General features: G+C 44.4%; 1 protein-coding gene across 1 annotated transcript; it reads left to right on the forward strand.

The window, feature by feature from the left end:
- The first annotated feature begins 1,297 nt into the window (after positions 1 to 1,297).
- On the forward strand, positions 1,298 to 23,526 carry LOC142295288 (cystatin-2-like). The gene is made up of 3 exons (XM_075338399.1): positions 1,298 to 1,535; positions 17,055 to 17,168; positions 23,284 to 23,526. Exons 1-3 carry the CDS (start codon positions 1,329 to 1,331, stop codon positions 23,371 to 23,373), a joined length of 411 nt encoding a protein of 136 aa, XP_075194514.1. The 5' UTR covers positions 1,298 to 1,328; the 3' UTR covers positions 23,374 to 23,526.
- The last annotated feature ends 2,496 nt before the right edge of the window (positions 23,527 to 26,022 follow it).

Raw genomic sequence — 26,022 nt, forward strand, 5'->3', positions numbered from 1 at the left:
AGGTAAGTATGTGTGACAGGTCTGGGCGATGTTGTGCGGCACAGGCAGCGATTTACCCGTGTCGCGCAACAGATGGGGGCGGGTACCCACACTAGCGATATCGGGACCGATATTGCAGTGTGTAAAGTAGCCTTTACTCCCCAAAAAATGTGCCTCCATTAAAGCCAATGGAGCTGGGAACTACGGGCTATTAATAGCAGCTGTGATTGGTTGCTATAGGAACAAAGGACAGTCACAGGATAAGAAACTTATGTGTGAGGTGATATGATGTTGGTGGGGAGATGGATCGATTGAGAGACAGAAAGAGACAGACAGAGAAAGAGACAGAGACAGACGGTAAAAGAGACAGACCGAGACAAACGGGGAAAGAGACAGACAGAGGCAGACGGGGCAAGGGGGGCAGATGGGGAAAGAGGCAGACGGGTCAAGGGGGGCATTTTTTCCAGCTATGGATGTTTTTAACCTAGATAGTGGCATTTAAGTTAGGTTCCCGGATTACAGAGATATACCTTGCCGTTGGTTTCCGGGCTTACATGCATTGGCCAATACATAAACTAAATATCTCTCTTTTGCAGTAATGCAGTGCCATATTTTCCCTAGTACATTTTTGGCTTTTCAGTGTGCAACTGTATGCATTTATAGTTACTATGTTTTTTCAGTTAGCACCTGTTCACATTTGTTGGATGTGCGGGTCAGTTTTTTGATATTTCTACTGGGGCAAGGGGGGCAGACGGGGCAAGGGGGGCAGACGGGGCAAGGGGGCTAGACAGACGAACTGAGCGACAGTGATAGTCACTATCCCAGGCAACACCCGGGTACTACAGCTAGTGTGTGTATATATTATTATTTATGGAATAATACACTCATAATGGGGAGCACAAACCGATACTTTTAGAAGTATCATTGTAAAGTGTAAATGAGGATACATCATGGTGTCCTCCTGCAGTAACATTATTGTGATCACACAGGGACCGCAGTGAGCACAAAACCCTGCGCTCAATAACTACCAGCTGTTCTCTCTGTATTCCAGTATACAAGTTATGGCGGCGCCGCTGCGTACTACGCGAGTCATGTGACCGGGAGCCGCTTATGGGGGGACATCTTTACTGTGGGCAAGAGCTGTATCTTTGCCAGTAGATAATTGTTTGTAATAAATTACCGCTAGGACGGAGATTAGATAAAAAGGCATGTATTACAGGTGGACTGTGGTCACCCCTTATCCCGAGCGTCACCAGCCCCTAATGAGCCCACAATAAACATGGAGGCTGCACTGTAGAGAGACCCCCGCCCTGACCACATACGTCTCTACGCCCCCCTGCTACCTAATCATGGCGCGGCTGTGTGTTGTGGTGGCGTTGCTTGTCTGCTTGTGCGGGGTCTCACAGGCTGGCAAGCTATATGGTGGTCGGGAAAAAGCGGACATTGCCTCTCCTGAGGTGAAGAATGCTCTGAAGTTCGCCATGTACGAGCTCAACAAGGCCAGCAACGACATGTACGAGGCCCGGGTGGTGAACGTTGACAAGGCGGAGAGGAAGGTGCGGATCGGCAGCCGACACTAGTATAGGTGTAGTGTGTGTACTGCATGGTATGTGTGTGCACTGTATAGGTGTAGTGTGTACTGTATGGTATGTGTGTGCACTGCATGGTATGTGTGTGCACTGTATAGGTGTAGTGTGTGTACTGTATGGTATGTGTGTGCACTGTATAGGTGTAGTGTGTGTACTGCATGGTATGTGTGTGCACTGTATAGGTGTAGTGTGTGTACTGTATGGTATGTGTGTGCACTGTATAGGTGTAGTGTGTGTACTGTATGGTATGTCTGTGCACTGTATAGGTGTAGTGTGTGTACTGCATGGTATGTGTGTGCACTGTATAGGTGTAGTGTGTGTACTGCATGGTATGTGTGTGCACTGTATGGGTGTAGTGTGTACTGTATGGTATGTGTGTGCACTGCATGGTATGTGTGTGCACTATATACGTGTAGTGTGTACTGTATGGTATGTGTGTGCAGTGTATAGGTGTAGTGTGTGTACTGTATGGTATGTGTGTGCAGTGTATAGGTGTAGTGTGTGTACTGTATGGTATGTGTGTGCACTGTATAGGTGTAGTGTGTGTACTGCATGGTATGTGTGTGCACTGTATAGGTGTAGTGTGTGTACTGTATGGTATGTGTGTGCACTGTATAGGTGTAGTGTGTGTACTGTATGGTATGTCTGTGCACTGTATAGGTGTAGTGTGTGTACTGCATGGTATGTGTGTGCACTGTATAGGTGTAGTGTGTGTACTGCATGGTATGTGTGTGCACTGTATGGGTGTAGTGTGTACTGTATGGTATGTGTGTGCACTGCATGGTATGTGTGTGCACTATATACGTGTAGTGTGTACTGTATGGTATGTGTGTGCAGTGTATAGGTGTAGTGTGTGTACTGTATGGTATGTCTGTGCACTGTATAGGTGTAGTGTGTGTACTGCATGGTATGTGTGTGCAGTGTATAGGTGTAGTGTGTGTACTGCATGGTATGTGTGTGCACTGTATGGTATGTGTGTGCACTGCATGGTATGTGTGTGCACTATATACGTGTAGTGTGTACTGTATGGTATGTGTGTGCAGTGTATAGGTGTAGTGTGTGTACTGTATGGTATGTCTGTGCACTGTATAGGTGTAGTGTGTACTGTATGGTATGTGTGTGCACTGTATAGGTGTAGTGTGTGTACTGCATGGTATGTGTGTGCACTATATAGGTGTAGTGTGTGTACTGCATGGTATGTGTGTGCACTGTATAGGTGTAGTGTGTACTGTATGGTATGTGTGTGCACTGCATGGTATGTGTGTGCACTGTATAGGTGTAGTGTGTGCACTGTATAGGTGTAGTGTGTGTACTGCATGGTATGTGTGTGCACTGTATAGGTGTAGTGTGTACTGTATGGTATGTGTGTGCACTGCATGGTATGTGTGTGCACTGTATAGGTGTAGTGTGTGTACTGTATGGTATGTGTGTGCAGTGTATAGGTGTAGTGTGTGTACTGTATGGTATGTGTGTGCACTGTATAGGTGTAGTGTGTGTACTGCATGGTATGTGTGTGCACTGTATAGGTGTAGTGTGTGTACTGTATGGTATGTGTGTGCACTGTATAGGTGTAGTGTGTGTACTGTATGGTATGTCTGTGCACTGTATAGGTGTAGTGTGTGTACTGCATGGTATGTGTGTGCACTGTATAGGTGTAGTGTGTGTACTGCATGGTATGTGTGTGCACTGTATGGGTGTAGTGTGTACTGTATGGTATGTGTGTGCACTGCATGGTATGTGTGTGCACTATATACGTGTAGTGTGTACTGTATGGTATGTGTGTGCAGTGTATAGGTGTAGTGTGTGTACTGTATGGTATGTCTGTGCACTGTATAGGTGTAGTGTGTGTACTGCATGGTATGTGTGTGCAGTGTATAGGTGTAGTGTGTGTACTGCATGGTATGTGTGTGCACTGTATGGTATGTGTGTGCACTGCATGGTATGTGTGTGCACTATATACGTGTAGTGTGTACTGTATGGTATGTGTGTGCAGTGTATAGGTGTAGTGTGTGTACTGTATGGTATGTCTGTGCACTGTATAGGTGTAGTGTGTACTGTATGGTATGTGTGTGCACTGTATAGGTGTAGTGTGTGTACTGCATGGTATGTGTGTGCACTATATAGGTGTAGTGTGTGTACTGCATGGTATGTGTGTGCACTGTATAGGTGTAGTGTGTACTGTATGGTATGTGTGTGCACTGCATGGTATGTGTGTGCACTGTATAGGTGTAGTGTGTGCACTGTATAGGTGTAGTGTGTGTACTGCATGGTATGTGTGTGCACTGTATAGGTGTAGTGTGTACTGTATGGTATGTGTGTGCACTGCATGGTATGTGTGTGCACTGTATAGGTGTAGTGTGTGTACTGTATGGTATGTGTGTGCAGTGTATAGGTGTAGTGTGTGTACTGTATGGTATGTGTGTGCACTGTATAGGTGTAGTGTGTGTACTGTATGGTATGTGTGTGCACTGTATAGGTGTAGTGTGTGTACTGTATGGTATGTCTGTGCACTGTATAGGTGTAGTGTGTGTACTGCATGGTATGTGTGTGCACTGTATAGGTGTAGTGTGTGTACTGCATGGTATGTGTGTGCACTGTATGGGTGTAGTGTGTACTGTATGGTATGTGTGTGCACTGCATGGTATGTGTGTGCACTATATACGTGTAGTGTGTACTGTATGGTATGTGTGTGCAGTGTATAGGTGTAGTGTGTGTACTGTATGGTATGTCTGTGCACTGTATAGGTGTAGTGTGTGTACTGCATGGTATGTGTGTGCAGTGTATAGGTGTAGTGTGTGTACTGCATGGTATGTGTGTGTACTGCATGGTATGTGTGTGCACTGTATGGTATGTGTGTGCACTGCATGGTATGTGTGTGCACTATATACGTGTAGTGTGTACTGTATGGTATGTGTGTGCAGTGTATAGGTGTAGTGTGTGTACTGTATGGTATGTCTGTGCACTGTATAGGTGTAGTGTGTACTGTATGGTATGTGTGTGCACTGTATAGGTGTAGTGTGTGTACTGCATGGTATGTGTGTGCACTATATAGGTGTAGTGTGTGTACTGCATGGTATGTGTGTGCACTGTATAGGTGTAGTGTGTACTGTATGGTATGTGTGTGCACTGCATGGTATGTGTGTGCACTGTATAGGTGTAGTGTGTGCACTGTATAGGTGTAGTGTGTGTACTGCATGGTATGTGTGTGCACTATATAGGTGTAGTGTGTACTGTATGGTATGTGTGTGCAGTGTATAGGTGTAGTGTGTGCACTGCATGGTATGTGTGTGCACTATATAGGTGTAGTGTGTGTACTGCATGGTATGTGTGTGCACTATATAGGTGTAGTGTGTACTGTATAGGTGTAGTGTGTGTACTGCATGGTATGTGTGTACTGTATAGGTGTAGTGTGTGTACTGTATAGGTGTAGTGTGTGTACTGTATAGGTGTAGTGTGTGTACTGTATAGGTGTAGTGTGTGTACTGCATGGTATGTGTGTGCACTATATAGGTGTAGTGTGTACTGTATGGTATGTGTGTGCAGTGTATAGGTGTAGTGTGTGCACTGCATGGTATGTGTGTGCACTATATAGGTGTAGTGTGTGTACTGCATGGTATGTGTGTGCACTATATAGGTGTAGTGTGTACTGTATAGGTGTAGTGTGTGTACTGCATGGTATGTGTGTGCTGTATAGGTGTAGTGTGTGCACTGTATAGGTGTAGTGTGTACTGCATGGTATGTGTGTGCACTATATAGGTGTAGTGTGTGTACTGTATGGTATGTCTGTGCACTGTATAGGTGTAGTGTGTGTACTGTATGGTATGTCTGTGCACTGTATAGGTGTAGTGTGTGTGTACTGCATGGTATGTCTGTGCACTGTATAGGTGTAGTGTGTGTACTGCATGGTATGTGTGTGTACTGCATGGTATGTGTGTGCACTATATAGGTGTAGTGTGTGCACTATATAGGTGTAGTGTGTGCACTATATAGGTGTAGTGTGTGCACTATATAGGTGTAGTGTGTGCACTATATAGGTGTAGTGTGTGCACTATATAGGTGTAGTGTGTGCACTATATAGGTGTAGTGTGTGCACTGTATAGGTGTAGTGTGTGTACTGCATGGTATGTCTGTGAACTGTATAGGTGTAGTGTGTACTGTATGGTATGTCTGTGAACTGTATAGGTGTAGTGTGTACTGTATGGTATGTGTGTGCTGTATGGTATGTCTGTGAACTGTATAGGTGTAGTGTGTACTGCATGGTATGTGTGTGCACTATATAGGTGTAGTGTGTGTACTGCATGGTATGTGTGTGCACTATATAGGTGTAGTGTGTACTGCATGGTATGTGTGTGCACTATATAGGTGTAGTGTGTGTACTGTATGGTATGTCTGTGCACTGTATAGGTGTAGTGTGTGTACTGTATGGTATGTCTGTGCACTGTATAGGTGTAGTGTGTGTACTGCATGGTATGTCTGTGCACTGTATAGGTGTAGTGTGTGTACTGTATGGTATGTCTGTGCACTGTATAGGTGTAGTGTGTGTACTGCATGGTATGTCTGTGCACTGTATAGGTGTAGTGTGTGTACTGCATGGTATGTGTGTGTACTGCATGGTATGTGTGTGTACTGCATGGTATGTGTGTGTACTGTATAGGTGTAGTGTGTACTGTATAGGTGTAGTGTGTACTGTATAGGTGTAGTGTGTGTACTGTATAGGTGTAGTGTGTGTGTACTGCATGGTATGTCTGTGAACTGTATAGGTGTAGTGTGTACTGTATGGTATGTGTGTGCACTGTATAGGTGTAGTGTGTGTACTGCATGGTATGTGTGTGCACTATATAGGTGTAGTGTGTACTGCATGGTATGTGTGTGTACTGCATGGTATGTGTGTGTACTGCATGGTATGTGTGTGTACTGTATAGGTGTAGTGTGTGCACTATATAGGTGTAGTGTGTACTGTATGGTATGTGTGTGCACTGTATAGGTGTAGTGTGTGTACTGCATGGTATGTCTGTGCACTGTATAGGTGTAGTGTGTGTACTGCATGGTATGTCTGTGCACTGTATAGGTGTAGTGTGTACTGTATGGTATGTGTGTGTACTGTATGGTATGTGTGTACTGTATGGTATGTGTGTGTGTATGTGTGTGTGTGTACTGCATGGTATGTCTGTGCACTGTATAGGTGTAGTGTGTGTATGGTATGTCTGTGCACTGTATAGGTGTAGTGTGTGTACTGCATGGTATGTGTGTGCACTGCATGGTATGTGTGTGCACTATATAGGTGTAGTGTGTGCACTATATAGGTGTAGTGTGTACTGTATAGGTGTAGTGTGTGTACTGTATAGGTGTAGTGTGTGCACTATATAGGTGTAGTGTGTATTGCATGGTATGTGTGTGTACTGCATGGTATGTGTGTGTACTGCATGGTATGTGTGTGTACTGCATGGGTGTAGTGTGTGTACTGCATGGGTGTAGTGTGTGTACTGCATGGGTGTAGTGTGTGTACTGCATGGGTGTAGTGTGTGTACTGCATGGGTGTAGTGTGTGTACTGCATGGGTGTAGTGTGTGCACTGTATGGGTGTAGTGTGTGCACTGTATGGGTGTAGTGTGTGCACTGTATGGGTGTAGTGTGTGCACTGTATGGGTGTAGTGTGTGCACTGTATGGGTGTAGTGTGTGCACTGTATGGGTGTAGTGTGTGCACTGTATGGGTGTAGTGTGTTGCACTGTATGGTATGTGTGTGCACTATATAGGTGTAGTGTGTACCTATCCACTGTGCACCCCCCATTCAGTACACACTGCACATGTACACTATTCATAGTGTACATGTGCAGTGTGTACTGAATGGGGGGTGCACAGTGGATAGGTGTAGTGTGTGTGTGTGTGTACGTACTGAATAGGGGGGTGCGCAGTGGATAGGTGTAGTGTGTGCTGAATAGGGGGGTGCGCAGTGGATAGGTGTAGTGTGTGTGTGTGTGTGTGTGTGTGTGTGTGTGTATATGTGTGTGTACTGAATGGGGGGTGTGCAGTGTAGTGTGTAGGGCCGCCACTAGGATTTTCAGGGCCCCATACTGGCAACATTTTTGGGACTCCGCCCAAGCTCCACCCCAGCAACGCCCCCTCCCTCCCTCCTCAAACCTTCCACGCTCTCTGAATATGTCCTCCTCTTGGTATATATGTCCCATCCTGGGGGACTTCTTGTATGTATGTATGTGTGTGTGTGTACATATATGTGTGTATACACCCCTCCTGGGCACATGCAGGTATATATGTTCCCAGCCTGGTTTCTGACCCTTCCTGGTGAATATGTCCTCCCTCCCTGTATACATGTCAACAGATTGGTAAATTATATACATCATGTAGGAGATGCTGAAGGCACATACATCACAGGAGGGGCTGGAGACATACATCACAGCAGGAGGGGATGGGGGACATGTACATACATCACCGGAGGGGATGGGGGCATATACACACATCACAGCAGGATCGACTGGGGGCGTATACACATCACAGGAGGGGCTGGGGCTCGGACAGTACTGCTTTGCACGGACAACAATAGAGGGGCACAAACAGGACTAGAGGACATGAACAGGACTGAGGGAGCACAGACAGCACTGGGGGATGTGGCTCACAGCACTGGAGGGAGGGTGGCTCACAGCATCGGGAGGCAGGAGGCTCACAGCTCCAGGAGGCTCACAGCTCCAGGAGGCTCACAGCTCCAGGAGGCTCACAGCTCCAGGAGGCTCACAGCTCCAGGAGGCTCACAGCTCCAGGAGGCTCACAGCAGAGAGGCCGGGAGGCTCGCAGCAGAGAGTCAGGAGGCTCACAGCAGGTAGGCATGAGATCACGGGCTGGAGGTTCCCCACCCTGATCTAGCTGAAGCAAGACAGGGTCGGCGGATCTGTGGTCGGCAGGCTTGCGGTCGGTGGGTCTGCAGTCGGCGGATCTGTGGTCGGCTGGCCGGCGGTTCTGTGGGCTTGCAGCTGGCGAGTCTGTGGTCGGCGGGCTGGCAGTCGGCGGGCGGCCCCAGGCAGAGATTAGCGGGCTCCCCTCGGGCTAGGATCAGCTGGTGGGCCTCCCCACCACCTCAACCCCTGGCGATCGTCTTCAGCTTACAGAGCTTACCTGTCCCTGCTGGCTGCAGCGTCTTCGCCACCTCCGAGTTGTCCGCAGCACCTTGATGAGGCGCAGAGTGATGACCTTATCACATTGGGCTGCGGGATGATGCGCAGCCTCCCTGCGCTACTCTCTTCCGGCCACATGACTAATTTGCATGCGATGCCCTAGAAGGGCTTCGCCTGCAATTTAGCCGTGTCTGCAGTGGCAGAAACAACATGGCCAGGCCCCTCTGCTGCGGCTGTAACTGGGGCCCGTCCTGCCTGGGGCTTAACAAACCCAAATAATTACTCCGGGCCTGGCCGGGCCCCCTCTCTTCACGGGGCCCGGTACACCAGGCACAGTAGTAATGCCCTGATGGCGGCCGTGTGTGTGTGTGTGTGTACTAAATGGGGGGTGTACAGTGTATGGGTGTAGAGTGTACTGCATGGGGGTGTATAGGTTTAGTGTGTGCACTACATGGGGGTTGTAAAGTGTATAGGTGTAATGTGTGTGTACCGAATGGGAGGGTGTGCAGTGTATGGGTGTAGTGTGTGTGTACTGAATGGGGGGGTGTAGTGTGTGTACTGAATGGGGGGGTGTAGTGTGTGTACTCCATGGGGGTGTGCAGTATATGGGTGTAGTGTGTGTGCAGTATATGGGTGTAGTGTGTGCTGCATGGGGGGTATGCAGTATATGCATGTAGTGTGTGTACTGAATTATGTGAATTTGTGCTGTGTATAGGTGTAGTGTGTGTACTACATGGGGGGGTGCAGTGTATGGGTGTAGTGTGTGTGTGTGTGTGTGTGTGTGTGTACTGAATGATGTGAATTTTTGCTGTGCATAGGTGTACTGTGTGTGTGTGTGTACTGAATGATGTGAATTTGTGCTGTGCATAGGTGTAGTGTGTGTGTGTGTACTGAATGATGTGAATTTGTGCTGTGCATAGGTGTAGTGTGTGTGTGTGTGTGTGTGTGTACTGAATGATGTGAATTTTTGCTGTGCATAGGTGTACTGTGTGTGTGTGTGTACTGAATGATGTGAATTTGTGCTGTGCATAGGTGTAGTGTGTGTGTGTGTGTACTGAATGATGTGAATTTGTGCTGTGTATAGGTGTAGTGTGTGTGTGTGTGTGTGTGTGTGTGTGTGTGTGTCTACTGAATGATGTGAATTTGTGCTGTGTATAGGTGTAGTGTGTGTATGTGTGTATGTGTGTGTGTACTGAATGATGTGAATTTGTGCTGTGTGTGTGTGTGTACTGAATGATGTGAATGTGTGCTGTGTATAGGTGTAGTGTGTGTACTGCATGGGGGGGGGTGCAGTGTATGGGTGTAGTGTGTGTGTGTGTGTGTGTGTGTGTGTACTGAATGATGTGAATTTGGGCTGTGTATAGGTGTAGTGTGTGTGTGTGTGTACTAAATGATGTGAATTTGTGCTGTGCATAGGTGTAGTGTGTGTGTACTGAATGATGTGAATTTGTGCTGTGCATAGGTGTAGTGTGTGTGTGTGTGTGTGTGTACTAAATGATGTGAATTTGTGCTGTGTATAGGTGTAGTGTGTGTACTGCATGGGGGGGGTGCAGTGTATGGGTGTAGTGTGTGTGTGTACTGAATGATGTGAATTTGTGCTGTGTATAGGTGTAGTGTGTGTGTGTGTGTACTGAATGATGTGAATTTGTGCTGTGTATAGGTGTAGTGTGTGTGTACTGAATGATGTGAATTTGTGCTGTGTATAGGTGTAGTGTGTGTGTGTGTGTGTGTGTGTACTGAATGATGTGAATTTGTGCTGTGTATAGGTGTAGTGTGTGTGTGTGTGTGTGTACTGAATGATGTGAATTTGTGCTGTGTATAGGTGTAGTGTGTGTACTGCATGGGGGGGTGCAGTGTATGGGTGTAGTGTGTGTGTGTGTGTGTACTGAATGATGTGAATTTGTGCTGTGCATAGGTGTAGTGTGTGTACTGAATGATGTGAATTTGTGCTGTGTATAGGTGTAGTGTGTGTGTGTGTGTGTGTGTACTGAATGATGTGAATTTGTGCTGTGTATAGGTGTAGTGTGTATGTGTGTACTGAATGATGTGAATTTGTGCTGTGCATAGGTGTAGTGTGTGTGTACTGAATGATGTGAATTTGTGCTGTGTATAGGTGTAGTGTGTGTGTGTGTGTGTGTGTACTGAATGATGTGAATTTGTGCTGTGTATAGGTGTAGTGTGTGTGTACTGAATGATGTGAATTTGTGCTGTGTTTAGGTGTAGTGTGTGTACTGAATGATGTGAATTTGTGCTGTGTATAGGTGTAGTGTGTGTACTGCATGGGGGGGGTGCAGTGTATGGGTGTAGTGTGTGTGTGTACTGAATGATGTGAATTTGTGCTGTGTATAGGTGTAGTGTGTGTGTGTGTGTACTGAATGATGTGAATTTGTGCTGTGTATAGGTGTAGTGTGTGTGTGTACTGAATGATGTGAATTTGTGCTGTGTATAGGTGTAGTGTGTGTGTACTGAATGATGTGAATTTGTGCTGTGTATAGGTGTAGTGTGTGTGTGTGTGTGTGTACTGAAGTGAATTTGTGCTGTGTATAGGTGTAGTGTGTGTGTGTACTGAATGATGTGAATTTGTGCTGTGTATAGGTGTAGTGTGTGTGTGTGTGTGTACTGAATGATGTGAATTTGTGCTGTGTATGGGTGTAGTGTGTGTGTGTACTGAATGATGTGAATTTGTGCTGTGTATAGGTGTAGTGTGTGTATGTGTGTGTGTGTGTGTGTGTACTGAATGATGTGAATTTGTGCTGTGTATAGGTGTAGTGTGTGTGTGTACTGAATGATGTGAATTTGTGCTGTGTATAGGTGTAGTGTGTGTGTGTGTGTGTGTACTGAATGATGTGAATTTGTGCTGTGTATGGGTGTAGTGTGTGTGTACTGAATGATGTGAATTTGTGCTGTGTATAGGTGTAGTGTGTGTGTGTGTACTGAATGATGTGAATTTGTGCTGTGTATAGGTGTAGTGTGTGTACTGAATGATGTGGATTTGTGCTGTGTATAGGTGTAGTGTGTGTGTGTGTGTGTACTGAATGATGTGAATTTGTGCTGTGTATAGGTGTAGTGTGTGTGTGTGTACTGAATGATGTGAATTTGTGCTGTGTATAGGTGTAGTGTGTGTGTGTGTACTGAATGATGTGAATTTGTGCTGTGTATAGGTGTAGTGTGTGTGTGTACTGAATGATGTGAATTTGTGCTGTGTATAGGTGTAGTGTGTGTGTACTGAATGATGTGAATTTGTGCTGTGTATAGGTGTAGTGTGTGTGTGTGTGTGTACTGAATGATGTGAATTTGTGCTGTGTATAGGTGTAGTGTGTGTGTACTGAATGATGTGAATTTGTGCTGTGTTTAGGTGTAGTGTGTGTACTGAATGATGTGAATTTGTGCTGTGTATAGGTGTAGTGTGTGTACTGCATGGGGGGGGTGCAGTGTATGGGTGTAGTGTGTGTGTGTACTGAATGATGTGAATTTGTGCTGTGTATAGGTGTAGTGTGTGTGTGTGTACTGAATGATGTGAATTTGTGCTGTGTATAGGTGTAGTGTGTGTGTGTACTGAATGATGTGAATTTGTGCTGTGTATAGGTGTAGTGTGTGTGTACTGAATGATGTGAATTTGTGCTGTGTATAGGTGTAGTGTGTGTGTGTGTGTGTGTGTGTGTGTGTGTGTGTGTACTGAAGTGAATTTGTGCTGTGTATAGGTGTAGTGTGTGTGTGTACTGAATGATGTGAATTTGTGCTGTGTATAGGTGTAGTGTGTGTGTGTGTGTACTGAATGATGTGAATTTGTGCTGTGTATGGGTGTAGTGTGTGTGTACTGAATGATGTGAATTTGTGCTGTGTATAGGTGTAGTGTGTGTATGTGTGTGTGTGTGTGTGTACTGAATGATGTGAATTTGTGCTGTGTATAGGTGTAGTGTGTGTGTGTGTGTGTGTGTACTGAATGATGTGAATTTGTGCTGTGTATGGGTGTAGTGTGTGTGTACTGAATGATGTGAATTTGTGCTGTGTATAGGTGTAGTGTGTGTGTGTACTGAATGATGTGAATTTGTGCTGTGTATAGGTGTAGTGTGTGTGTGTGTGTGTGTGTACTGAATGATGTGAATTTGTGCTGTGTATGGGTGTAGTGTGTGTGTACTGAATGATGTGAATTTGTGCTGTGTATAGGTGTAGTGTGTGTGTGTACTGAATGATGTGAATTTGTGCTGTGTATAGGTGTAGTGTGTGTGTGTGTGTGTACTGAATGATGTGAATTTGTGCTGTGTATGGGTGTAGTGTGTGTGTACTGAATGATGTGAATTTGTGCTGTGTATAGGTGTAGTGTGTGTGTGTGTGTGTACTGAATGATGTGAATTTGTGCTGTGTATAGGTGTAGTGTGTGTACTGAATGATGTGGATTTGTGCTGTGTATAGGTGTAGTGTGTGTGTGTACTGAATGATGTGAATTTGTGCTGTGTATAGGTGTAGTGTGTGTGTACTGAATGATGTGAATTTGTGCTGTGTGTAGTGTGTGTGTGTGTACTGAATGATGTGAATTTGTGCTGTGTATAGGTGTAGTGTGTGTGTACTGAATGATGTGAATTTGTGCTGTGTATAGGTGTAGTGTGTGTGTGTACTGAATGATGTGAATTTGTGCTGTGTATAGGTGTAGTGTGTGTGTACTGAATGATGTGAATTTGTGCTGTGTATAGGTGTAGTGTGTGTGTGTGTACTGAATGTGAATTTGTGCTGTGTATAGGTGTAGTGTGTGTACTGAATGATGTGGATTTGTGCTGTGTATAGGTGTAGTGTGTGTGTGTGTACTGAATGATGTGAATTTGTGCTGTGTATAGGTGTAGTGTGTGTGTGTGTACTGAATGATGTGAATTTGTGCTGTGTATAGGTGTAGTGTGTGTGTGTGTGTACTGAATGATGTGAATTTGTGCTGTGTATAGGTGTAGTGTGTGTGTGTGTACTGAATGATGTGAATTTGTGCTGTGTATAGGTGTAGTGTGTGTGTGTACTGAATGATGTGAATTTGTGCTGTGTATAGGTGTAGTGTGTGTGTGTGTGTACTGAATGATGTGAATTTGTGCTGTGTATAGGTGTAGTGTGTGTGTACTGAATGATGTGAATTTGTGCTGTGTATAGGTGTAGTGTGTGTGTGTACTGAATGATGTGAATTTGTGCTGTGTATAGGTGTAGTGTGTGTGTGTACTGAATGATGTGAATTTGTGCTGTGTATAGGTGTAGTGTGTGTGTACTGAATGATGTGAATTTGTGCTGTGTATAGGTGTAGTGTGTGTGTACTGAATGATGTGAATTTGTGCTGTGTATAGGTGTAGTGTGTGTGTACTGAATGATGTGAATTTGTGCTGTGTATAGGTGTAGTGTGTGTGTACTGAATGATGTGAATTTGTGCTGTGTATAGGTGTAGTGTGTGTGTGTGTGTACTGAATGATGTGAATTTGTGCTGTGTATAGGTGTAGTGTGTGTGTGTGTGTACTGAATGATGTGAATTTGTGCTGTGTATAGGTGTAGTGTGTGTGTGTGTGTACTGAATGATGTGAATTTGTGCTGTGTATAGGTGTAGTGTGTGTGTACTGAATGATGTGAATTTGTGCTGTGTATAGGTGTAGTGTGTGTGTACTGAATGATGTGAATTTGTGCTGTGTATAGGTGTAGTGTGTGTGTACTGAATGATGTGAATTTGTGCTGTGTATAGGTGTAGTGTGTGTGTGTACTGAATGATGTGAATTTGTGCTGTGTATAGGTGTAGTGTGTGTGTGTGTGTGTACTGAATGATGTGAATTTGTGCTGTGTATAGGTGTAGTGTGTGTGTACTGAATGATGTGAATTTGTGCTGTGTATAGGTGTAGTGTGTGTGTGTACTGAATGATGTGAATTTGTGCTGTGTATAGGTGTAGTGTGTGTGTACTGAATGATGTGAATTTGTGCTGTGTATAGGTGTAGTGTGTGTGTACTGAATGATGTGAATTTGTGCTGTGTATAGGTGTAGTGTGTGTGTACTGAATGATGTGAATTTGTGCTGTGTATAGGTGTAGTGTGTGTGTGTACTGAATGATGTGAATTTGTGCTGTGTATAGGTGTAGTGTGTGTGTGTGTGTGTACTGAATGATGTGAATTTGTGCTGTGTATAGGTGTAGTGTGTGTGTACTGAATGATGTGAATTTGTGCTGTGTATAGGTGTAGTGTGTGTGTGTACTGAATGATGTGGATTTGTGCTGTGTATAGGTGTAGTGTGTGTGTGTGTGTACTGAATGATGTGGATTTGTGCTGTGTATAGGTGTAGTGTGTGTGTGTGTGTACTGAATGATGTGGATTTGTGCAGTACACATACAGCATTCGGATTGCATTCATGTGCTATCTGCATTTAACATTGCAAAGCATGACACACTGATTGTAGAAATGCACAAATGCACCGTACACGGGTGACAGTCTTATTATAATAATAATTACTTTTATATAGTGCTAATATATTCCACAGTACTTTACCATTTGAAGGGGACATGTGCTGACAATATCAGACATTACAGAATAACACAATGCGACAGATGCCAAGAGGAGTGAGGGCCCTGCTTACAAGCTTACGATGTTGACACACTGATCCAAAACACTGATGACATCGGCATCATTTTTCATGCGTGTGTGCAAACATGGACGTGTGAATGTGGACTTCTGCTGAGCTATTGTTCCATGCTATAGAAGATGAGGTGAAGCGCCAGGTATCAGATCCATCTTTCTCATCTGTGGGTGGTTTAGTGATTTGGCAGAATAGTTGCTGACCAGTAGAGAACACTCCATGGCAGGTTGTGGCATGCTGCCATCTGTTCACTAAGGCTGCTTTCACACATCAGTTTTTTTTTGCATCAGGCACAATCCGGCTCAAAAACCTATGCAACGTATGCGGCGAAATAAAACGGATCCGTTGCATAAGTTTTTCCATGCGGCCCATCCGGTTTTTGACGGATGCGGCTTGATACTAAGCATGCGCAGTTCAAAAAACCGCATCGGCGGCCGGATGCGGTTTTTGCCGCATCCGGCGTCCATAGGCTTACATTGGAAATCGTGCCGGATCCGTCGCAATGCGTTTTTTTTCGCCGCAGGCAACGTTCCATCCAGCCGCCGCATCGGCTAAATATGCTGCATCCGGCAAAAAACGGACGCAAGCAATGCGGCACAATCCGGCGCTAATGCAAGTCTATGCGGAAAAAACGCATCCGATGCGTTTTTTCTGCAAAGCGCCGGATTGTGCCGCACAGAAAAACCTGATGTGTGAAAGCAGCCTTACACTGCACTGCACTGCACTTCACTGCACGGCTCACCCTTTTATTGTCGTGGCTTTTTTTTCTATGACTTTCTGCACAGTTTTCAGTTGTTTTTTTTTTTTTTTTTTTTTTTTGCTTATATACCTGTGAAAAATATATATATTTTTTTTTTTTTTTTTTTTTTTTTTACTGCCTAGAAATTGTCATCATCCCAGGTCACAAGTAGGGCGCACAATTTATTATCCACCGTATACAAACCAGTGTGGGAGATATGCTGTGTTGGGATGATTTATTTTTTTTGCGTGTGCACCATTTTCATACCTGTCACCTATAAAATCTTCCATACAGTTCTGTATCACCTGCCATCTCCTCCCTGATTCTTGCCTACTATCCTACCTACTCTGCTAATGATCTAAGGGTACAATTACAGAGGGTGATTACTGGGAATGGTCATTCCCGATTGTCGGCCTCTAGAAAGGCTGCCAATCACCCTAGAGTGTAGGATTTTTAAGCATTCTTAAAAATCCTCATTCTTAGCAGCACATCATCCTGGGTAAACCGGACATGTGCTCCAGAGAACAAATGTCTGTGAATAGAAGAGTGGTCAGCCGGTCAGAACAGGTTATTAAGAACCTGCTCATGATATGAATACTTATAGTGTGTCCTTGATGTGCTAGAGCTCCGCCAGGCTCCACAAACGGCATTCCCCACCCATGGGATAGGGGATAACTTCTGATTGCTGAGTGTCTAACCCTTGGGACAAGCTCCCGACTGTGGAGCCTGAGAACTGGTGCACTTTGCCAACCTCCTCGCCATTCATGTACTGTACTAAGAAGCTGTACTCTGCTCAGGAGTCTCCAGCAGTCCTATATACAATGAATGCAGCAGAGCGCAAGCGAGCGCACCTCCGCTCCATTCAATGTAGGGCTGTGCCAAACTTGGTTCCTGAGCCCTGATATGGGGCACGAGTCTTAAAGAGGTAAATAGGTGCTCAGAATTGTGTGCTGGATGTCAATAATCACATATGTCTTGTACTATATACATGAAATGGACTACTGTGTAAGATATCTCTCCCTCTTTATTTCCCATATAGCTTGTCAATGGGAATATGTTTTATTTCGATGTGACTGTTGGACGCACACAGTGTAGGAAGCCAACCACGGATACAAGCAACTGTGAGCTCCACACAGATCAGAGTCTCGCTAAGGTATTGTCTAGCTTCAAAGCAGAAAACGGCAAATTGCATTGTAAGGCTATGTGCGCACGTTGCGTAAATACATGCAGTTACGCTGCGCTTTGTAGCGCAGCGTAACTGAATGCGTCCTGCGTTCCCTGCACAGTCTATGGAGATTGTGCAGGGGCCGTGCGCACCTGGCGTCTTAGAGCGCAGCGCTTCGGCTGCTGCCCGAAGCGCTGCGTTCTAAGAAGTGACATGTCACTTCTTCCGTGCGCTTTGCCGCCAGCTCCTGCTCTGTCTATGGCAGGAGCTGCAGGCAGAGCGTAAATTTGACGCATGTGTATACAAGAACAGGGCTTGTCACTAATCAAAATGGAAGTGCTGAATGGCACCAATGCGGCTCTGCCATAGATCATGAAAAGAGGCCTGAGTATAACAGCACATGGGTATATGAAGATAAAACTTATCACTAATCTAGTGCATGCATGTAAAATAGGACTCCTCTCTACAGGACAATAGATCTCATAGTTCTTATATGCCAGGTAGTCCAGCATATTCTTGAGCCATGTATAACTGCTACATCTGCAGCAGAGAAAACATTGATTTTATCAAAATGACAGCAAACAGCTCAGTAAGTGACACATCGCTGGAATTAGGGTCTCTCTCTCTGCATCATGCTGCTCTCAGATTGGGTTGCAAAAACCTGGTGACAGATTCACTTTAAAGGGAACCAACCAGCAGGATTTTCTCATAAAGTCAGTACCCTGCTTGGCAGATCAAAGTGCGCCTGCGCAGGACCTCCCTGTCGGCTAGCTAGTGTAGATGACATAGAATGCATCAACTACACTACAGAAGGAGGACAAAGATGGCCGAAAGAGGAGGCATGGACCCAGAGAACGGAGACGCCCATCCGACCAGTCTGCTCCGCACCGACCGTTAGGTAAGTATTATAAACATCCGGTGAGAGGTTCCCTTTAAGCAAGTTGAAGATTAATTGATCTCTAAAACACAAAGTTAAAGATGACACATTCCCTTTGTAAGGGATATGGGTCGAAGCAAATGTTTGGCCACTCTTGAAGATTTGTGTGCTTAGATAACTTTGACCAAGGTTTCAGACCTTAATTAAGGTGGTGTCACACATAGCGACGCAGCAGCAATCACAACCAGCGATCTGACCTTATCAGGATCGCTGCTGCATCGTTACATGGTCGCTGGTGAGCTGTCAAACAGGCAGATCTCACCAGCGACCAGTGACCAGCCCCCAGCCAGCAGCGACGCGTGGAAGCGTAACTAAGGTAAATATCGGGTAACCAAGGAAAGCACTTCTCTTGGTTACCCGATATTTTCCTTAGTTACTAGCGTCTGCCGCTCTCACGCTGCCAGTGTCAGTTTCCTGCACTCCTAGCCAGACTAAACATCGGGTTAATTACCCGATGTTTACTCCAGCTACGTCTGCAGGGAGCCGGCACTGGCAGCGTGAGAGCACACCGCTTAGCGCTGGCTCCCTGCACCCTGCTCGCTTCAGTTCGTCGCTCTCTCGCTGTCACACACAGCGATGTCTGCTTCACAGCGGGAGAGCAACGTCCAAAAAATGAAGCAGGACATTTAGCAACGACCGGCGACCTCACAGCAGGGGCCAGGTCGTTGCTGGATGTCACACACAGCGACAGCGACTGGATGTCGCTGCTACGTCACAGAAAATGGTGACTTAGCAGCGACGTCGTTGTCGCTATGTGTGACACCACCTTTAGCCTGTTAGGGTTATGGCTTGTCCACCAATATCATTAGGAAAGGCCATGTGATGCAAATTTCACAGCTCTATAAACACCCAGCCTCCTCTAACCTTGTGCCACCATGGGTTCTTCTAAGCAGCTGCCTAGCATTGTGAAAATAAAAATGGTGGAGGACCACAAAGATGGAGAAGGCTATAAGAAGATAGAACTTTTTCCAGTTGCCCTTTCCTCAGTTTGAAGTGCAATTAAGGCTGGTTTCACATCAGCGGTATCCTGCCGCAGTGCCAGATCCGTCAGAAATGTGGTACAGGACAATACAATTAAATGGAATCGCGGCAAGATAAGGTCACATGCGGCTGCATGTGACCGCATGTGACTTTATCTTGCCGCAATTCCATTTAACTGTACCACATTTCTGACAGATCCAGCATTGCAGCAGAATACCGCTGATGTGAAGCCAGCCTAAGGCAGTTAAACAGGGGAGGTCAAGATAAGGTCTGGAAGACCAAGCTAAATTTTGTGAGAGCTGCTCAGAAGATTATTTTAAGAGGCAAATCAGGTCCCCCACTGACTGCAAAAGACCTTTAGGAAGATTTATCAGACTCTGAATTGTAGTACATTGTTCTACTGTTTTGAAACACCTGCACAAATACGTTCTTCATGGAAGAGTCATCAGAAGAAAACCTCTCCTGCTTCCTCACCATAAACTCAGAGTCAGAAGTATGCAGCAGAACATCTAAACAAGCTGATGCATTTTGGAAACAAGTCTTGTGGACCAATGAGGTTAAAATAGAACGTTTTAGCCACAATGATCAAAGGTACAATATGTGAGGAGAAAAAAGGGCACATAAGTTCAGAAAAAGAAGATAAGCCCAACTATCAAGCATGAGGGTGGATCAGTCATGCTTCAGGGTTGTGTTGCAGCTAATAACATGGGGAACATTTCACGGGTAGAGGGAAAAATGGATTTAATGAAATGTCAATACATTTCTTTATGGAATCAAGACAATCTGTAAAAAAAAGTTGGATGGCTTCTACAAATGGATGTTGATCCCAAATAAATGTTAATATCCACAATTAGCAATCTCAAAAGGTGCAAGCTGAAGGTTTTACAATGTTCCTCACAGTCCCCTGATCTGAAAATCCGTGGCAAAACCTCAAAAGAGCAGTGCAGGCAAGACGACCCAGGACTCACAGAACTGGAAGACTTTTCCAAAGAAGAATGGAGGAAAATCCCTCAAACAAGAATTGAAAGACTCTTGACTGGTTACAAGAAACATTTACAAGCCGTGATATTTGCCAAAAGGGATGCTGCTAGGTACTAACCATGCAGGGTTCCCAAACTTTTGCATCGGCCCATTGTTGTTTTTTGTTAATTTTAAAATGTAACAGATGAAAATATTTTATTTTTTCTTGCCTAAAATACAAAGGAAATTTGGCATCTTTAAATGTATGCCTTTTTAGAGATCAGTTCATCTTCAACGTAACTGTTCACAATAGCCGTAATTTTGATCAGTGGTGCCAAAACTTTACATGCCAATTTTATAAATTAGTCAGTTGAGATATTTTCTTATCTGTCGTCAAAATCGGCAGCAAAAACATCTTTATGTGTAGTTTTGCTGCTTGTTTTCTTTATTCGACAGGAAAAGTGCCCACCGTTAAAATAAGATCAATAAACAAACAATTTAAACAGTGTATGCAGGAGTATTTCTAGAAACTGTCCAGCTTAAAAGGTAATCTGTCAGCTGGATTTCATCCTTCAAACTACAAGTCCAGCAATACTTTTACTAGCCAGTCTTTTCTTTCGTTACTGAGAAGTCAGCATTTTTATTGATATGCATATGAGCATGAAGATTTATGGTAGATCTGAAGCCTCTGTCACTCCAGCTCCATTCCCCACCCAGCACTGCTGTCTCCTGCTTGACTGACAAACAGCTGAATAAGTAACACAGAGTAGAAACTGTCAGTTAAGCAGTAGGAGTGGCTCAGGGCAGGTAGTAGAGCTGGAGTGACAAAAGGCATTGATCCAAAAATCCCTCTTCAGTCTCATTTACATATCCATTCACTTTCTCACAGACTGCACAACTCTTCTAATGCCAAAATAGCTGAAAATGGAGAAACATTTGTCCAGGCCTGCTAATCGGCATCCTCTATTTGAAAACAGCTTGCCCAGGCCTGGTAACCTATTCCTCTATTGGCAGCCGTTTTGTGAAATTGAGAGCTGTGCATTCTTTGAGGAAAGCTGTACAAACTGATGAAGAAGAGGTAATACTTATACTAGTGCATATCATATAATCGTGTCCCCAACATATGTTCTGAAAAAAGATACAGCAGCGAAATTCTTTTAAAAGGGGCTTTCCAAAACTTAATTATTAAAGGAGTTGTCCACTTCTTGTTAGTATAGCTTTCCTGACAAACTGATAAGCACTTCTGTCTATAAAAAATGGCTGCTGAAAGAGCAACTTGTGACCAGACCAGTCCGTCAGCCGCTTCCAATTGAGAAACAGCTCGCCCAGTTCTGGTCACATGTTCCTCCATCAGCAGCCATTTTCTGGACAGAAAGGCTGGTAAGTTTGTGAGATAACTGTCCTAACTTGAGGAAGTAGCCAACCCCTTGAATGATCATTAGTACCAGATTGTTAGGGTAAGCACACACGGAGAGTAATACAGAGTGCGATTTAAAAATCGCATTCCACTCGGACCAATGTTACTCTAGGGGGCAGCTCCCATGAGCGATTATTTGCTAACCCTAATCGGACCGAGAAAACAATCGCAGCATGCTGCGGGTACAATGTGATCTTGTCTCACTCGTACCCATTCAAGTCTATGGGGGCGAGAGAAACATTTCATTGCACTCGCATTACACCGATTCTCGCATCAGCTGGCAGCGGAGGAGATAGGGATATAAATCCCTCCCTTCCCTCCGCCGCGCCGGCCCTCCCCTCCACAGCTGTGGTCTGATCGCACGATCGGACCACAGTCGCATGACACTCAGCTCCTGCTGTGCTGCGTGCGTGAGCCAAGTGTCATGCGAGGACTTACACATAACCCCGTGTGGCCTCAGCTTTCGAGTTCGACTTCTACCATCACCACTGAGTAGCTGATTCAAGAGTCCATGGCACACTGAAAATGTCATGGCTTCATAAATTGTGTAGAGACTGTGAGTGATACATATGCACAGGAAGGAGCTTGCAGTAAGTACCTTTCACTACCTCTACACAAAGTACGGAGCTGTACACCATAACCCTTTCCTGTGATGTTGCGGGGAGCCGGACCTCCACCTATGCTATCAATATTGAAGTCTTAAGTTGTCAAGCTAGTAAAAATGAAAGGGCAAGAAAAGTAATAGTTTTTAAAAGTTTCTTATGAGGGCAGTGTATTATTTTAAAGGGAATCTGTCACCAGGTTTTTGCTACCTATCTGAGAGGAGCATGACATAGGGTCAATGACCCCGATTTCAGCGATGTGTCACTTACTGAGCTGTTTGTTACAGTTTTGATTAAATCTATTGCAGATCTAGGACTTCTCTGAATGATGAGTACTGTATGACCCTGCCCACACCACTGATTGGCTGCTTTCTGCCGATGCAGAGTGTACACAGAAATCTGGCAAGCAGAGTTATGAATCAAGAATATGGAGTGCTACACAGCACCACGTTTACGATCCCTCTTGTGGCAATTTCCTACTTACAAAACAGTGATTTTATCAAAACTACACTAAGCAGTCCAGTAAGTGACACATTGCTGGAATCAGGGTCTCTGCCCCTAAATTATGATTATTATAAAGCTTCATCATCCGTATCTTCTACTGTGGTCATAAAAACTTGAGCTTTTTTGTAGCAGAACTACACAAGATGCTGACTTAGGCTGCTTTCACACATCCGGTTTTTGCTGTGCGGCACAATCCGGCTCTTTGCAGAAAAAACGCAACCGTTTTTTGTTTTGTTTTTTTTTGCCGCCGGTTTCATTTTTTCTGCATAGACTTTCATTAGTGCCGGATTGTGCCGCATGGCCTTGCGTTCGGTCCGGTTTTTGCCGGATGCGGCATATTTAGCCCATGCGGCGGCCGGATGGAACGTTGCCTGGAACGTTTTTTGTCCGGTAAAAAGAAACGCCGATGCAGCGCTTTTTCCAATGCATGCCTATGGATGCCGGATGCGGCGCGATGCGGCAAAAACCGCATCCGGCCAAAACCGGACAGGCCGCATGTAAAAACTTATGCAAAGGATGCGTTTTTTTCGCTGCATCCGTTGCATAGGTTTTAGAGCCTGATTTAGCCGCACTGCTAAAACCAGATGTGTGAAAGCAGCCTTAGCCATGAGGTGTGAATAAATATTATTGCAGTAAACTGCTAGTTCTGACTGGCTTTGTGGTTTTTGATTTGTTTTTTTTTGTTGTTTTTTTTTCTTGTAGACTACTACTTGCCACTTCGAAGTGTACACCGTTCCTTGGAAAGCTGTCACCAAGTTGCTGGAGTATAAATGCAACAATCCTTCTAACTGAAGTGCTAACCATGGCATTTTATTCTTGTATTACAGCATAGTGTGTGATATAAGCTGATAATCCGTAATGTTAACTCCTGAGATATCACAACAGATGATAGCAATAAATAACGTATTCTTTTTCAGCATAATAAACCCGTTTCATTTCCGAGAAGTGTCTCCTTAATTTTTTCGTCATTGTAGTGTATATTGATTGAAGTCTAACAAAACAATAAGTATTTACACAGGGCAGGTTTTTATATACTTTTACCTGTGATCTTGTTGCCTTTGATTACACAGAATTGCAGGAACACATGCTCATCGTATAGCGTCCTATTCCATGATGTAAAGTACAGCCAGGCACTCCAATTGATGAAGTTAGTAATTCTTTTATTGACTATAAGCTATATTCGGATTTTAAGGCGCATCCCACATTTTTGGGAGGATAAATGCGTTTTATAATCCGAAAAATACGGTATATTTTATTTTTTAATTACTTTTCTATTTTTCTTGTGTTTTCCATTTGTCAGTTCTTACTGAAGGTCGACATACTGACATACACGTTTATTCTTATTTTATGAACTGCTTGCTCTTGTCAACAAAAGAATTTCGAATTTCATCAATTGGAGTGCCTTGCTCTACTTTATTCATGGATTTGGACCCTGCCAGAGCACCCTACAGCCAGAATTGCCGTGCTACACAGATTAAGCTCCATGATGTCGTCATTTGGTCAGTGCTGAGTATTAGTGGAGTTCTGATGACCTAGAAAAGGTGAATCCAATTACATGACATATTTTTCCAATAGATAATATTGTAAAGATAACCAAGTAGTACACAAAATGCCTAAATGCAGAATAAGAAACGAATGTAAGGAAACAAAACCTTGATCTATGGTTGCTTAAAGTAAATGAAAGCAAAGCACTTGGAAATTTCCAGTGAAAAAAGTAGTTTGAAAAAAAAACAACAATCTTCTCTTAAAAAAAAAAACCAAAACATTTCTTTATCACTTTATTGGGGGACACCGGAAACCATGAGTGTATGCTGCTGCCACTAGGAGGCTGACGATGAAGAAAAAATTAGCAAATCCGGCACATCCTTTATTTTTAAAAAAGTATCTTCTTCTTTATTCAAAACATAGACAAAATTTTAAAACATGGTGCCGAAGAACAGAGACCACGTGACTGATGTATTTCCGTAGCCCACAGCGTCCTTATTGATAGGATAACACAATACAGTGGAATCTTGGTTTGCAAGCACACTACCAAAATGGATTGTTCTCGTAAACCACGTTACTCGTCTAGCAAAGCAAAATTTCGCAGGAAATAATGCAAGCTCAGACAATTCGTTCCCCAACTTGTTCAATGTCCTATCCTTGTCCCCTATTATGCCATTCCACACAAACGCATATGCACACACATATATTATGTTCACCTTACCTTCCGTTCCCTCGCCGGCCTCCTGGTTCTTGTAGTTCGCTGGTACAGGATGTGTATCGGATAACCATCGCGACTGATGCCGGAGCTTCTGCTGCCTTTGAGAAGCGGCTGTCAGCGGGAGTTCCTCCATCGTCGCGATGGTTACCTGATACACACCCACTTCTCAAAGGCAGCTCGCTGACCAATCAGAGGCAAGCGGCTCCAGCATCGGTGGATACACCCGATACACATCCTGTACATGCTGGAGCCGCTTGTCTCTGATTGGTCAGCAAGCTGCCTTTGAGAAGTGGGTGTGTATCGGGTAACCATCGCGATGATGGAGGAACTTCCGCTGACAGCCGCTTCTCAAAGGCAGCAGAAGCTCCGGCATCGGTCGCGATGGTTACCCGATACACATCTTGTACCAGCGAACTACAAGAACCAGGAGGCCGGCGAGGGAAGGGAAGGTAGAGGTGAGCATAATATACAGTGCCTTGCGAAAGTATTCGGCCCCCTTGAATTGTTCAACCTTTTCCCACATTTCAGACTTTAAACATAAAGATAAAAAATGTAATGTTATGGTGAAGAATCAACAACAAGTGGGACACAATTGTGAAGTTGAACGAAATTTATTGCTTATTTTAAACTTTTGTAAAAAAGAATAACCTGAAAACTGGGGCGTGCAATATTATTCATCCCCTTTACTTTCAGTGCAGAAAACTCACTCCAGAAGTTCATTGAGGATCTCTGAATGATCCAATGTTGTCCTAAATGACTGATGATGATAAATATAAGCTATCTGTGTGTAATCTAGTCTCCTTATAAATGCACCTGCTCTGTGATAGTCTCAGTATTCTGTTTAAAGCACAGAAAGCATCATGAAGACCAAGGAACACAACAGGCAGGTCTGTGATACTGTTGTGGAGAAGTTTAAAGCTGGATTTGGTTACAAAAAGATTTCCACAACTAAACATCCCAAGAAGAACTGTACAAGCGATCATATTGAAATGGAAGGAGTATCATACCAATGAAAATCTACCAAGACCTGGCAGTCCCTGAAAAATTTCATCTCAAACAAAGAGAAGACTGATCAGAGATGCAGCCAAGAAGCCCATGATCACTCTGGATGAACTGCAGAGATTTATAGCTGAGGTGGGAGAGTATGTCCATAGGACAGCAATCAGTCGTACACTGCACAAATCTGGCCTTTATGAAGGGTGGCAAGAAGAAAGCCATTTCTCAAAGATATCCATAAG

The sequence above is a fragment of the Anomaloglossus baeobatrachus genome, chromosome 3 (assembly GCF_048569485.1).
Source record: "Anomaloglossus baeobatrachus isolate aAnoBae1 chromosome 3, aAnoBae1.hap1, whole genome shotgun sequence".
Lineage (NCBI taxonomy): Eukaryota > Metazoa > Chordata > Amphibia > Anura > Aromobatidae > Anomaloglossus > Anomaloglossus baeobatrachus.

What these genes read in the sequence shown, in the direction of transcription:
- LOC142295288 (XM_075338399.1), top strand. Translation starts at nt 1,329, where the DNA reads ATGGCGCGGCTGTGTGTTGTGGTGGCGTTGCTTGTCTGCTTGTGCGGG. An exon ending in TTGACAAGGCGGAGAGGAAG is followed by an intron (nt 1,536 to 17,054) that starts GTGCGGATCGGC and finishes TTTCCCATATAG; the next exon opens with CTTGTCAATGGGAATATGTT. An exon ending in CAGATCAGAGTCTCGCTAAG is followed by an intron (nt 17,169 to 23,283) that starts GTATTGTCTAGC and finishes TTTTTCTTGTAG; the next exon opens with ACTACTACTTGCCACTTCGA.